This window comes from Marmota monax, unplaced genomic scaffold, assembly GCF_021218885.2.
Source record: "Marmota monax isolate L192 unplaced genomic scaffold, Marmota_monax_Labrador192_F-V1.1 WCK01_AAM20220418_F8-fsc00181, whole genome shotgun sequence".
Classification (NCBI taxonomy): domain Eukaryota; kingdom Metazoa; phylum Chordata; class Mammalia; order Rodentia; family Sciuridae; genus Marmota; species Marmota monax.
Genome location: NW_026694276.1, coordinates 3252124 through 3265738, shown reverse-complemented (window position 1 = coordinate 3265738; position 13615 = coordinate 3252124). Strand labels below are relative to the sequence as shown.

The following is a 13615-nucleotide window of genomic DNA, read 5'->3' as shown; positions in this document are numbered from 1 at the left end:
CCAAAAACTGGTCTCATTCAAAAAAATAGTGAACTGTACCCAAAAGTACATTTGCATTTTGGACAGTAGTGTGAAGTCATAGGCTTTCCAGTAATCCTGTCCTGTGAGTCATAATTTTGGTCTTCACCTCCTCCACCTCCCCACCTTAACCTTCTTCATCCTCCCTACTTCCACGTGGCTGTGCACCTGGGAAAATAGGACATGCAGAGGGGATTTGATAAAGTCAGATCCATACCTTAAATCTTTGTTAAGAATTTTAGAGTGAGGCAGCCCCCAGCTCAAATGCCAGATTTCCTGCTCTCGTTGCCTCACACAGGCAAGTTATTTTTACCTCTCAGAACCATTTCCTCGGCTCCAAAGGAGATGATTGTTATGGCACCCCAAGAAGTACATATTTTGCAGTAGGAAATCCATGGCTATTTGTGTCCTGTCCCAGGAGTGCCAAATTTCCATTCTAAGGAAATACTTAATATTTTATCTAGTCTCTTTGTTTATTTTTCAGTCTATCTTATACCAATATTTTAGTGACTGGTTATTACAATGCATAAGAAATGAATACAAAATAATTTTAAACACTCAGTGTCTTATACTCAGATTTATCACAATATTAATAAAGAAGAATAACATCTAATTTGCTCAAATTGCACAAGTCAGTATGTTTCAGGGGCAGTGTAGATATTCAAGTCACTGTAAGAAAAATAGACAAGACTCAGCAGTTTTCCAGGTTGCAAGAACTCTTCACCTACTTCTTGGTCACGTGTTTATTTCTCAACCCCACCTGCACTCTAATAACACAGCTGTCATTACTTTGAAGTAGGGTTTCTGCTGGGACTGTAAGGGAACAAAGTTTTCTGTACTAGATGAAATGACATCATCTTCCCTGGGGGAGATGGTTGCCATTGAGTTCACTCCTTCCTTTCCTCCCTCTCTCACTTCCTCCCTCATTTACTCCCTCACTTACTTACTCCCTCTCTCATTCACTTCCTCTTTTTCTCCCCATCCCCACTTACTATGTGTTAATTAATAATCTGCATTACAACTGGCAGAATCATCTCAAATTAGAAAAACTTATAAGAGACGTCTCTCAGAAGGACTGTGCCAGGAGTAGCTGGGCTTCAGGAACAACAGGAACCAATAACTTGAATGCCATCATGATTTTATTTTCCTCACTGTGCACTTCTAATTCACCCTGATCACTTTCTCTGCAGACTAGCTGTTGCATCCATTTGGTCTTGTGACAAAATGTTCCTAGTCCAGTAATTTGGGAAAGGGACACAGTGATGTAGATTGGATCCTCTGCTGGATCAGTCAGCTGTGGCCAAGAAGGTGTGATTATGCAAAGACATAGTGGTTCCTTCAGGACTTACATGGATGGAGTAAGGAGGGAAGCACAAAAGAGAGATGCTTAATACTGAGTTCCCGAAACATCCACATTCCCATCCTGCCATGCTAGTGGGCTTTACTGGCAATATATTTTCAAAAAAGGTCCCCAGACTGAGCTTGCTTGCATCCAAGTGGTGGAAGATGGATGTGCAACCAAACAAGTGATAGATGATGTTGGTTTTATAGTAGTGGAAGTTCAGCTGAGATGGGAGTGAAGAATAAATAGGTGAGCAGTTAGGCTACGTCCGATGCAACTCGAATGTGCCAACAGTGCAAAGGAAGAATGAAGGATACCTTTACATTTTTTGAGTTTCAGCAGCTTGTTATGTTTTAGAAAATTCAAATGATCTAAATCTTAATTTCTTTGCATAGCTGTCTAAACTGACTTAATTTAAAAGACTTACAGCCAGACCAGTTTATTAATATGCTCTATGGCTCTGGTGGCCTGGCACTGAACTGCATTTCTGAAACACAGATTCCTTGGTTGTAAGAAATATAAGACATGCTTGTTCCTTGCTGAGGAGGCTTTGCCATAGTCCCACAGTTGCTGTCAGGATGGCCTGCAGCACACCTGTAGGAGCCTCGCGTTTGTCATCCTTCATTGTGCTCTTTTTCAGACAGCATACTGGTTCTTCTTCCATCTCCTGTTGCACTGGGTGGGCTTTCTGCCTTGGGATGAGCACATTTTGCTCCAGTCTCACTGTTCTGGGTCTTGCCTTTTACCAGGGCTTCTCATTGTTCTTCATCTTTTCTATCCTTGCTTGCCTAATGTTTTTGAAAATTGTAATTTATATTTTGAAACACTTAAAGTTTCACAGGATTGTGACAATTAATGAGAGATACCTAGTACACTTTACCAAGTGTTTCCCTGTAGTGACATCATCTTGCAAAACTTGTACAGTATCACAGCTGGGCTGTTAATGTTGATACAGTCCAGATGTGAAACAGTTGCCATAATGTTTGGACCTGTAGTTTCCCTTTTGTTATTTTTTGACTCACTCATCTCTTAGATGCTTTCCTCTGTGCTCTTATTCATTGACCCAGGGATTAAGGTGAGTCAAAGGTCCTAATAGGTTTCACCTCTGTTTGATAAGACTGTTTTCACGTTGTCAAGAGTTTCTAGCAATGATGATTTTTTTGTTCATCTTGAAATAACTTGCCTGGAGTAAATACCATTTGGTTGGTATTTTAAGGCTTAAGATAGCCTTAAAATTTAGGAGACTATCTGGCCTGCTGTGGCTCTGCTGGCCTTAATTTCAGGCAGGTCACATGAAGGTGAAGTGTATGGGGGCTGTGATGGTACTAATTCCTTAAGATGTGGGCCCCCTAATCAAAGGTTCTTTTCCCCCAAAAGGACAGTTCTGCACAGAGGATGTGGATGAGTGCCTGCTGCAACCCAATGCCTGTCAGAATGGAGGCACCTGCACCAACCGTAATGGGGGGTATGGCTGTGTGTGTGTGAATGGCTGGAGTGGAGATGACTGTAGTGAGAACATCGACGATTGTGCCTTCGCCTCCTGCACTCCTGGCTCCACCTGCATTGACCGTGTGGCCTCCTTTGCTTGCATGTGTCCAGAGGGAAAGGCAGGTAAGGCCAATGGAAGGACAGAGCTGGAGAGTGAGGGGTGGGGCAGTGAGCATTCAGGGCTTCTGCTGTATCTTTTGTCTGGCAGCTGTGCTCCATGAATTACCATCTGTAGGAACATACCACTCAGGACTGTTTTTCGGGAAATGTTATCTGCTAGCCAAAGATCTGGGAAGTTAGTCTCCTTCTTAGGACTTCTACTTCTAATCTTCAATCTGTGCTTTGTTTTGTTATCCTAGAAAATGAAAGCTAGGCTAGATGCAGTGGTGCACTTCTGTCATCCCAGCAGCCCTGGAGGCTGAGGCAGGAGGATTACAACTTCAAATCAGCCTCAGCAACTTTGCCCTAAGCAGCTAAATGAGACCCTGACTCAAAATAAAAAAATAAAAAGGGCTGGGAATGTGGCCCAGTAGTAAAGTACCCGTTGGTTCGATTCCTGTTACTAAGAAAAAAGAAAGAAAAGAAAATGAAGGACAGTAACTGTGGTCTTTGGAGCATCTGCAGAACTCTTCAAGATCTTAGACTGAAAAGTACTTCAGAAATTCCTACTAGATGATGAATAAATGAATTCACAGGCTTGATTTTAAGAAGAAGTAGTCCACTTACTAAGAAGGAATTGGCAGGAGAGACAGGAGGAGAAGTGCAATTCAATCCTCAATGTCTATGGAAATATTCCTCTAAAGGAGGGTTTCTTCATACTACAAAGTTAACCCTGCTCTTTCTGTGTAATAGCTTCTACTTCTAGAAGTATGACAGCAACATGGGGGTGGATGTGATGGAAAAAAGATGGTTTAGCCAAGATAACTTTTTACCCAGCAGTTTTGAAATGTGGTTATATTTCTTCTGCCTTTCCAAAAGCCACACCTTCAGCTTTGAGAAATAAGCCTTAGTAAATAACAGACTGGAAAACTGAGTTCCCACTTGAACTCTATGGAACAGGAAGTCTAGAATGTCCTCAGAAACCTGAAGGCATCTGAGCCAAGTGTCAATGCCATTAAACTGCCATTCTAGTAGAGGAGGATGACATCGGTTCCTGTTTTCTTTTGAGACTGGAGAGATGCATATGGGCCCATGACCATCAGGTAGAGTGACACTGGAGAAGGAAGATGTCAGATAAAACAGGATGCATGCAGTATTTGAATTTTATTTTAAAAATTTGTTGATCAGAAGTTCAATTTAACTCTGCATCTTCTATTTTATTTGCTAAATCTGACAATCCAGGGACTGTCTCCGTGTTCTGGAGTTACTCTTCTAATTTCTGGCCTATATGCATCTCTGCACTGGAAGAGATGTCTAGTTGAGGGCTCAGGGTTGGAACATGGGCTTGTCTGAAACAGCTAGCTGCTTTGCTGATGCTGCAGTGTGTCCCTGGATAGGACCAGGTGAAGGGGACATTGACTCTAAATCTTTATGTTGGATTGTGAGGAACTTGGTGAAAGAGAAAGTTCTTCTCCAAATGAGAGATGCTTTCTCTCTCCACACTTGCCCCCACTCTGGCAGGTCTCTTATGTCATCTGGATGATGCCTGCATCAGCAATCCTTGCCACAAGGGGGCGCTGTGTGACACCAACCCCCTGAATGGGCAGTACATCTGCACCTGCCCACAGGGCTACAAAGGGGCGGACTGCACAGAAGATGTGGATGAGTGTGCCATGGGTGAGTACACAACCTTTCTCTGCTTCCAGTGGGTGTCAGATCAGCAAGTATTTCATCGGGAGCTCATGTTACTCCAGGAGCATGTTACATCCCAAATCTCAGATCTCTCCTATTAGGTATCCCTGTTTGCAATTAACTCTTCAGCCTAACCATATATTCCATTCTGGGAACTAAATATATGCAAGGTCTATACTTGATTTTTCTTATAAAGCCTTCCTCAGTGGCAGTTTGGACTATAAAATACAGAAAACCCGGCACGGTGGCGCATGCCTGTAATCCCAATGGCTTGGGAGGCTAAGGCAGGAGGATTGTGAGTTCAAAGCCACCCTCAGCAAAAGTGAGTCATTAAGTAACTCAGTGAGACCCTGTCTCTAAATAAAATACAAAATGGGGCTGGGGATATGGCTCAGTGATCAAGTGCCCCTGAGTTCAGTCCCCGATACCCATGCTCCCCAAAGAAAGAGAATACAGAAAGGCACGAGAGTAAAGATTGCCTATTCCTTTTTTATTTTTATTTTTTCTTTGTAAGTTATGTAAGACATGAGAAGGTAGAAAGCTTAGGAAATACGTCGTCAGATGCTCTTCTGTAGTCTGCATTTGTGGAAACTCTGACCTGTGCTTGGGTCCTGATAATTGGTGCTTGTGTCTTGCAGCCAACAGCAATCCTTGTGAGCATGCTGGCAGGTGTGTGAACACAGATGGCAGCTTCCACTGCGAGTGTCTCAAGGGCTATGGGGGACCTCGCTGTGAGATGGACATCAATGAGTGTCATTCAGACCCCTGCCAGAATGATGCAACCTGCCTGGATAAGATTGGAGGCTTCACCTGCCTGTGCATGCCAGGTAAATGTATGCCTTCATGCTGGGGTGTGAGATGAGAGGTGGCACTGCACTTGTCCTAGAGAGCACTCAGGAACCAGGGGGAGTCCATGCACTGTATCAGCATTTCATTCCCTGACTGGTCACTTTAGGATGTCTGGGCTCCCAGGCATCTTTCTTTCTTACAGAGAAGCGTGCAAGATGGGAACTGGCAGAGCAATGTCGACCAAATTGAACAAGCTCTTTGTGTCAAAGCCAGATGCATACCACAGAACATATCAGAGGCGATATACTATAAGACTTTTTTAAAAATAGCTAACTTTCCTGATCCTCCAATGTATTGCATAATACGTCCCATTCCATTAATGGAACTGGATCTTACCTGCAGCATATGCTTAGTGGTGCCCTGGAGCTCTTCTGCAGAGATAGTTCTTGAATCCTCAGAGGCCCAACTAACACTAGTGAAGTGACAGCTGAGGTGGCTGCTTTGGCTGATGAAGGATGCCAGCTGCTATAGCTGTGGACCATGCCCTGACTTTGACTTACACCTGATTATAGTAGCAACCCACTCGGGTGGCATTTAAGAACTCAGGGGAGGGACACTTTGTGTCTGGCACTGTCTGGAATGTGTGCATTGACACAGAAAGCACTGTAGAGTCTGTTTGCATGTTAGGTCTCACCAGTGTCTTATGAGGTAGCCCCTGTCACCTCTTCACAGTGACAAAGGTCTTTCACATTATCCATTAACCTAATTACAGGAACTATTTCTTGACATGGCAGAGTCCCTTAGTCTTGGCAGTAATATCCATGCTCATAGAAGTAGTAGCCATCTCTGCACACTGTGTTTTCTTGGCTGGAGTCCACCTCTGTGTCTTTCTGAGCCATATGTGGTCTGTTTTGTGCAGGCTTCAAAGGTGTGCATTGTGAACTAGAGATCAATGAATGTCAGAGCAACCCTTGTGTGAATAATGGGCAGTGTGTGGACAAAGTCAACCGCTTCCAGTGTCTCTGTCCCCCTGGTAAGTGCCCACCACCTGGCCCTGTTTCCTTCTGAAGCACAAAGCCTACTGACCATGGGAAGGGAGGGAGCATGTGTGTGGGCTATGCATGAGGAAATCATTAAAATGAGGACTTGGTGAGAGGCGTGTGTGGAGGGATGGGGAATTGCTTTAGCTAGCTTATCTTCCAAGTCCTTTGTGGATGGAGGTCCAAGTCTGTTCTGGAATGGTCCATGACCTCTGTCTGTGTGTGTATTTCAGAGCTCTCACTCCCACAGAAGCCACGGTTGTAGGCTGTTCAGGATTCCTTTTTCCCCGTATGGGTCATACTCTCGAAGCCCCTCTGTGAGGTTTTATTGTTTTGAAATTTTTTTCACCCCACAAATCCAAACAGACAACATGCATCCAGTTTCTTCTGCAAGAACCTCTGTTATTTCCCTTCATGCTTTTGTTGAAGACGTGCCAGTTGTCTCCCAGCAACTGTGGCCTGCCTACTTTGTCTCCAGAGAGAGGGTCCCTTTGTCTCTGAAGATCTGGGTGCTCATTTGAGGGCTCTATGTAGCATTTCATTTTCTCTTGCTCCCTCTAGAGCTGATATCACTCTAAAGGAGCAATGGTGGAGACAAGAGGGCTTCTGACCCTGAGTTTCTCCCAGGTATCCTGGTCACCTGCTAGGGAGAACCACTGTGTAGGGAGAATCACTTGCTAGGGAGGTCACTGGGTTGACCCACAACATGGGCTCTAGTGGTAACCTAACCCACCTCCATAGGTATCATCCACTCAACAAGTAAGAAAGACACAGGATAGACTTTGACTTGGTCATTATTTTGCCTCCCCAAGGTTTCACGGGGCCAGTATGCCAGATTGACATTGATGACTGTTCCAGTACTCCGTGTCTGAATGGGGCCAAATGTATTGATCACCCAAATGGTTACGAATGCCAGTGTGCTACTGGTAAGTGCCTGCTTACTTGTCATCCCCCAGGAATTTCCTCTGCACAAGATGGCAACAGTCCTCTGATAGCTTCTCTGTGTTAGAGACAGAGGGGCCTCTGCTCTAACACTCAGGGGCTGCCCTGTGTTAGAGCTGCTGATAGCAGACTTTCTGATGTTCTCATGGTTCCCTCCTATACCCCCTGTTCTTCCATCATGGTAGTGGTCTGGCCTGGATATTCCACTGATGTCCATGTCTTTTTGGCACATGGAGAGCAATGAGCTTCCAGCTGGCTTGACTGACTCATTTGGGAAAGTAGGATTCCCATGGAAAGCTGTTGCACTGGGACTTCTCTATAGTTGCCCTTTTTGTCTCTTGAGGCCAGTGACCTGAAAAGGCTTAGGAATCTACAGGCTGAGTGTGTGCAGGTGTGGACGCTCAGACACCGTGGCTCTTAGGTATGTAGCCAACAGGCAAGAGCTCTGGCTAGGAAGTTAGGGTTTCCTTGCTGACTTCTGGTATTAGAATCCAAAGCATCTGTTCACAGAGATGAACAGATCTGTGAACCTATGGCCTTTTTTTTTTTTTACTTTGGAGAATATTTTATTAAGTCAAATGCCCCTTTTACATGTTTGCTTCTTTGTAGATAAGTAATGTCTAGAAAGCCTAAACATTATTAGAAAAGATGATAGCCTTTATTATCTGACTGCTTGAGGAAAAAAGTTAAAAATATAATTCAAGACAGTTATAAATATAATTCAAATTTATTTAGAAGAATTTGTAAAGAGTTGTAGTCATTGAACGAATGATTTCTTTCTGATTGTAGAAAAGCAAACAGTCACAAAATCACACACAGTGCTACTGTTTTTATATTAGACCTCCTTGGTGAGGTCAACTCCAATGAGCCACTGAACTTTTAAAAATAACCTATTGTCTTTCATTGGAGAAACTCCAGTATTTGTCCTCTTGTCACACCTAAGCCTCACTGGAGAGAGGCTAAAAATCACCTTTTGGGAGGAAGGTGGGGGTTACCCAGGGGCACTTAACCACTGAGCCATACCTCCGGCCCTTTTTGTTTTTTATTTTGAGAGAGGGTCTCACTAAGTTGCTTAAGGCCTTGCTAAATTGCTGAGGCTGGGTTTGAACTTAATGATCCTCCTGCCTCAGGCTCCTAAGCCATTGGGATTACAGGTGTGCACACCACACCCAGCTTGGATTCACTTTTTTAAAGGAGGATAGGCCTCCTAGAGTCTGTTGGGAAGGGGAAGAATGTGGGCATATCTAAATCTTGAAAGGAGGAATACCCTTTTTCACTTAAATGCTCATAACTGTTACACTCACTTGTTTTGTTCAACAGGTATTTATTAAAAATCTCGTGTATATGCTTAATGCTTTGGAAGGGGTGAAGCAGAATAAAGTTCCCTGTCCTCCAAAGTCAGAAAGTCAGAATTGGGAACACTAGGTTCATGAACCATTATTCAGTACATATGTTTTGGGTTTGGGAGAAAAAGAAATCAGATATTAAAAGAAAAAAAAAAAAGTCAAGAGTAGCTTCCCTGAAACCCAGTAAGACGGGAGGCTGAGGTTAAAGCCTTTGTGCAGTGAAATTAGTTATCAGTCTCAAAGTGCATTAGTCCTGCCAATCTGATGTTCTTTATTTTGAGCACAGCTCCCCAGGCCCGCTTTCTAAATCAAAACAAACAACCAGTTCCCACTGCTCAAAACCAGCAGTAATATTCATTCAGATGTGGAATGTGTAGGGTACATAGATTAATTGCTCTTGGGTTCAGGTGTGTGGTATCTGGCTTTGAAGATTCCTTGGTAAAATTCCTTCCCAAGGTTTCACTGGTGTATTATGTGAGGAGAACATCGACAACTGTGACCCTGATCCTTGCCACCATGGCCAGTGCCAGGATGGGATTGATTCCTACACTTGCATCTGCAACCCCGGGTACATGGGTGCCATCTGCAGTGACCAAATTGATGAATGTTATAGCAGCCCTTGCTTGAATGATGGGCGCTGCATTGACCTAGTGAATGGCTACCAGTGCAACTGCCAGCCGGGCACATCAGGTAAGCCTGCTTTGGTTATGTTGGGTTGGGGATTTTCATTTCTTAAACACAATTTACATAGACCTCTCCAATTTTTTTGACATTTGCACAGATACCTAAAAAATATTTCTGATTCTGAGAGGCACAGCCAAAGCCACAAGCATGAATATCTCCAACATAAATGGTTCTACTTTGGGGAGAAGTTAGAGACAATAATTGTGCCATTCCAGTGGGAGGTGTGTGTGGTGTGTGTGTGTGTGTTTCATTTAATGGAGGCATATCACTTCAAAATATAAGATTATTTTTTTTGAGTGTTTATCCCCATTTATTTCAGAGTGAAGGTTTATTTATTTATTTATTTTTTAAATTTATTTTTATTTTTGCATTACAATTCTTTTTTTTAAATTGGTTGTTCAAAACATTACAAAGCTCTTGACATATCATATTTCATACATTTGATTCAAGTGGGTTATGAACTCCCATTTTTACCCTGTATACAGATTGCAGAATCACATCGGTTACACATCCACGTTTTTACATATTGCCATACTAGTGACTGTTGTATTCTGCTGCCTTTCCTGTCCTGTACTATCCCCCCTCCCCTCCCCTCCCATCTTCTCTCTCTACCCCATCTATTGTAATTCATTTCTCTCCCTTGATTTTTTTCCCTTTCCCCTCACATCCTCTTATATGTAATTTTGTATAACAATGAGGGTCTCCTGCCATTTCCATGCAAATTCCCTTCTCTCTCGCTTTCCCTCCCACCTCTCCTCCCTGTTTAATGTTAATCTTTTTCTCATGCTCTTCCTCCCTGCTCTGTTTTTAGTTGCTCTCCTTATATCAAAGAAGACATTTGGCATTTGTTTTTTAGGGATTGGCTAGCTTACACTTAGCATAAAAAATATAAGATTATTTTTAGAATTGAAATGTGTCTTATCTTTGTGGCTTGATGAATTTTCTTTAAGTCACTTTTATTGAGAATTGCCTGTGTTCTTTCCATCCCTCCCTCCTTCCTTCCTTCCATTCACCTTTTTTTTTTTTCTTTCATGTTCAGTCTCTTTAATTTTGATGGTTTTCTTTTGCTGCTTATGTCTACTGGGTCTTCAGGCATTGGGGAGACTCTAAGGGAGAGGACACACTTTGTTACATAGTAATTGTGAAGAATGGATAGACACTGCTGTCTGTCCTTAGAGTCCAGTGCTATTCCCTGACTGTGGTTGAAGGCTACATGGTAGGGGGAGAATCTGCTGCTCCTTCTGTGTGGAATTTGGAGTTGTTTTCTCTGAGAGAACATTTCACAGGTTTCACTGGCTTCTGTTTTACATATTATAGGAATAATTATGGACACAACTGTGATTAATAGAGGGAGTACTATGTTCCAGATCAAAGGAAAATGTATTAGTGGAAGATTAACCAGTGTGTGCCTTTGCTAGAAGAAAAATTGCCAATATCAGGGGAAATTTATTGAGAAATCAACCTGGACTTAAGGAAAATGGTCTATGTGGGTGGCAGAGGTAGGGGACATGGTTAGCTGCCTTCATTTTATAGTGTTATTTCCAAATCTATTTCTTCAAACTTGTAAAAGGCCCTGGTCTTCATCCAGGCCCTCACACATGCCAAGTTTGAAAACAAAGTCCTTTTTGACTTGCCTGAGCATAAGAAACACATCCCATTCCTTCAGAGCTGAGAAGGCCTGCCCCTCCCCACGTTTAGATAAGTCCCTTAAAGGGCTTGTAGATCTTCGTAAAACCTTCCAAAAGCACTTTGCTCCAGGGCTGGTCTCCAACATGAGAATTGCTTTATGAAAAGAAATTTGAGAGATTTACCAGTACTTTCATGGCCTTTAGAATGGAGGTGTTACTGTGGGCCTTGCTGTCATTCTGGTTATAACAGCCATGCTGGGAACCTGGATGAGAGGTGGGTTGATGAGTGCTTTGTTTCCTGTGGGATTACATCATTATGCCAGAAGGCATCAGGTGTGTTTTCTAGGGAGGGCATAGTATAAGTAGCTGTCACTAAGAGGCAAGGGGTAAATATGAATATTCTGTAGCAGGCAGCATGGAGAGGGAAGCGAGGAAGGTCTCAGGGCCCTGCCAAATCCATTCCTGCAGCTATTAAAAAAATTCATGCAAAGAACTGCCAGCAAAGTAAAGAAATGTTGGTCTCCATACTGCTTTCTATATTGGCTTCACTAATTTGCAGTCCCATCAGCAATATATGAGTGTGCCTTTTCCCCCACATCCTCTACAACACTTATTTTTGTTTTTCTTCATAATAACTGCCATTCTGACTGGTATCTTAGAGTCGTTTTGATTTGCATTTCTCTACTTGCTAGAGATGATGAACATTTTTTCATATATTTGTTGATTAATTGTATATCTTCTTCTGAGAAGGGTCTGTTCAGGTCCTTGGCCCATTTATTGTTTGGGTTATTTGTTTTTTTTTTGGTGTTTATCATTTTGAGTTCTTTATATACCCTATAAATTAGTGCACTATCTGATGTGTGAGGGGTAAAAATTTGCTCCCAAGATGTAGGCTTTCTGTTCACCTCACAGATTATTTCTTTTGCTGAGAAAAAACTTTTTAGTTTGAGTCCATCCCATTTATTGATTCTTGGTTTTAATTCTTGTGCTGTAGGAGTCTTATTAAGGAAGTTGGGGCCTAATCCCACATGATGAAGATTAGGGCTTTGACCCAGCTATCCCTCTCCTCTGTCTATACCCAAAGGACTTAAAAACAGCATACTACAGGGACACAGCCACATCAGTGTTTATAGCAACACAATTTACGATAGCTAAACTGTGGAATCAACCTGGATGCCCTTCAGTAGATGAACGGATTAAAAAAATTTCATATACACAATGAAATATTACTCAGCAATAAAAGAGAATAAAATCATGGCATTTGCAGGTAAATGGATGCAGTTGGAGGAGATAATGCTAAGTGAAGTTAGCCAATCCAAAAAAAAAAAAAGACGGATGTTTTCTCTGATATAAGGTGACTGGCTCATAGTGGGGTAGGAAGAGGGAGCATGGGAGGGATAGACGAACTCTAGATAGGGCAGAGAGGTGGGAGGTGAAGGGAGGGGGCAGGGAGTTAGCAATGATGGTGGCATGTGATGGACATCATTTTCCAAAGTACATGTATGAAGACATGAATTGGTGTGAACATACTTTATATGCAATCAGAGATATGAAAAATTGTGTTCTATATGTGTTATAAGAATTGTGATGCATTCTGCTGTCATGTATTTAAAAAATAAAAGCAATTAAAAAAATAGAAAGAAATGTTGGTCTGTAGTGGGTAGAGAAAGAACTGACATGTGCCAGGGGCCTGCTTGGAACATCCATTAATTGAGGCATTATGAATAGACTCTTCCTAGAGTTAGAATCCCAATCCATTTATTGAATGTTCTGTGTTGATGGTTTAGCACTTGGATGGGATCTGGATGGAAGTGATGTGTTACAACTTGCTAACTACAGTTGCAGTAGTCACATGCTGGGTCCTTAAAGGGAGAGACACTACTCAGAGTATCAGTGCCTTCTCTTATCTATGCTATTATGATGATAAAACTGTTTTGAGTAATTAGTTTCTATGGATTTCAGGAAACAAAACTCAACTTGAGCTAGCTTAAAGAACCATGAACAAACAACAAAATAGACAATTTTAGTGAAGGCTCGCAGAAGTCTCTTATGTAGATTCTAAGCAAGAATGGAATTATTGGGCTGTCGGGAAAATAGCACAAAGCAAGGCATTTTGTAGCTCAGTGGTCACATAGGTCACATTTCTACATAGGAGCTCATTGGCCCGACCTGATACAGATGTCAGTTCCTCCTCAAGTAAACTATGGCCCTGGGGCTAGAGCTACATTGGATTTAAAGACTTCATGGGGCTGCCTTCATGGATTGAGGACAAAGATGGGTTGTCAGTCAAGGGCTAGACAAGGGTTACACATCTCCTACGTGTGTAACTTGTACATGGGAGTATGGGAATCCTTTTCTCATTTATGGCTAGTGCGGCATGAGAGCCTCTTTAACATAGAAAGACAGCATGGCTTGCTGTAAAGAACACAGAGCTGTGAACAAGAAGACAAGGCCTCACTGAAGCTGGGCAAGTCAGCAGTGCCATTTGTAAAATGGTGTAACACGGCTGGGTTTAAAGCTTGGCTGAGAGAATTAGCAAAAAAATCA

The 13615-nt window shown here is 42.5% G+C and overlaps 1 protein-coding gene across 1 annotated transcript in view; it reads left to right on the top strand.

Annotated features, from left to right (window-relative positions):
- Positions 1 to 13615, top strand: part of Notch2 (notch receptor 2) — a 153026-nt gene that overhangs the window by 93417 nt on the left and 45994 nt on the right. The window contains exons 6-11 of the mRNA XM_046467112.2: positions 2738 to 2971; positions 4469 to 4624; positions 5278 to 5466; positions 6348 to 6461; positions 7281 to 7394; positions 9213 to 9446. Of these exons, the coding sequence (XP_046323068.1) occupies positions 2738 to 2971; positions 4469 to 4624; positions 5278 to 5466; positions 6348 to 6461; positions 7281 to 7394; positions 9213 to 9446 (1041 nt within the window). The remainder of the gene's footprint in view (positions 1 to 2737; positions 2972 to 4468; positions 4625 to 5277; positions 5467 to 6347; positions 6462 to 7280; positions 7395 to 9212; positions 9447 to 13615) is intronic.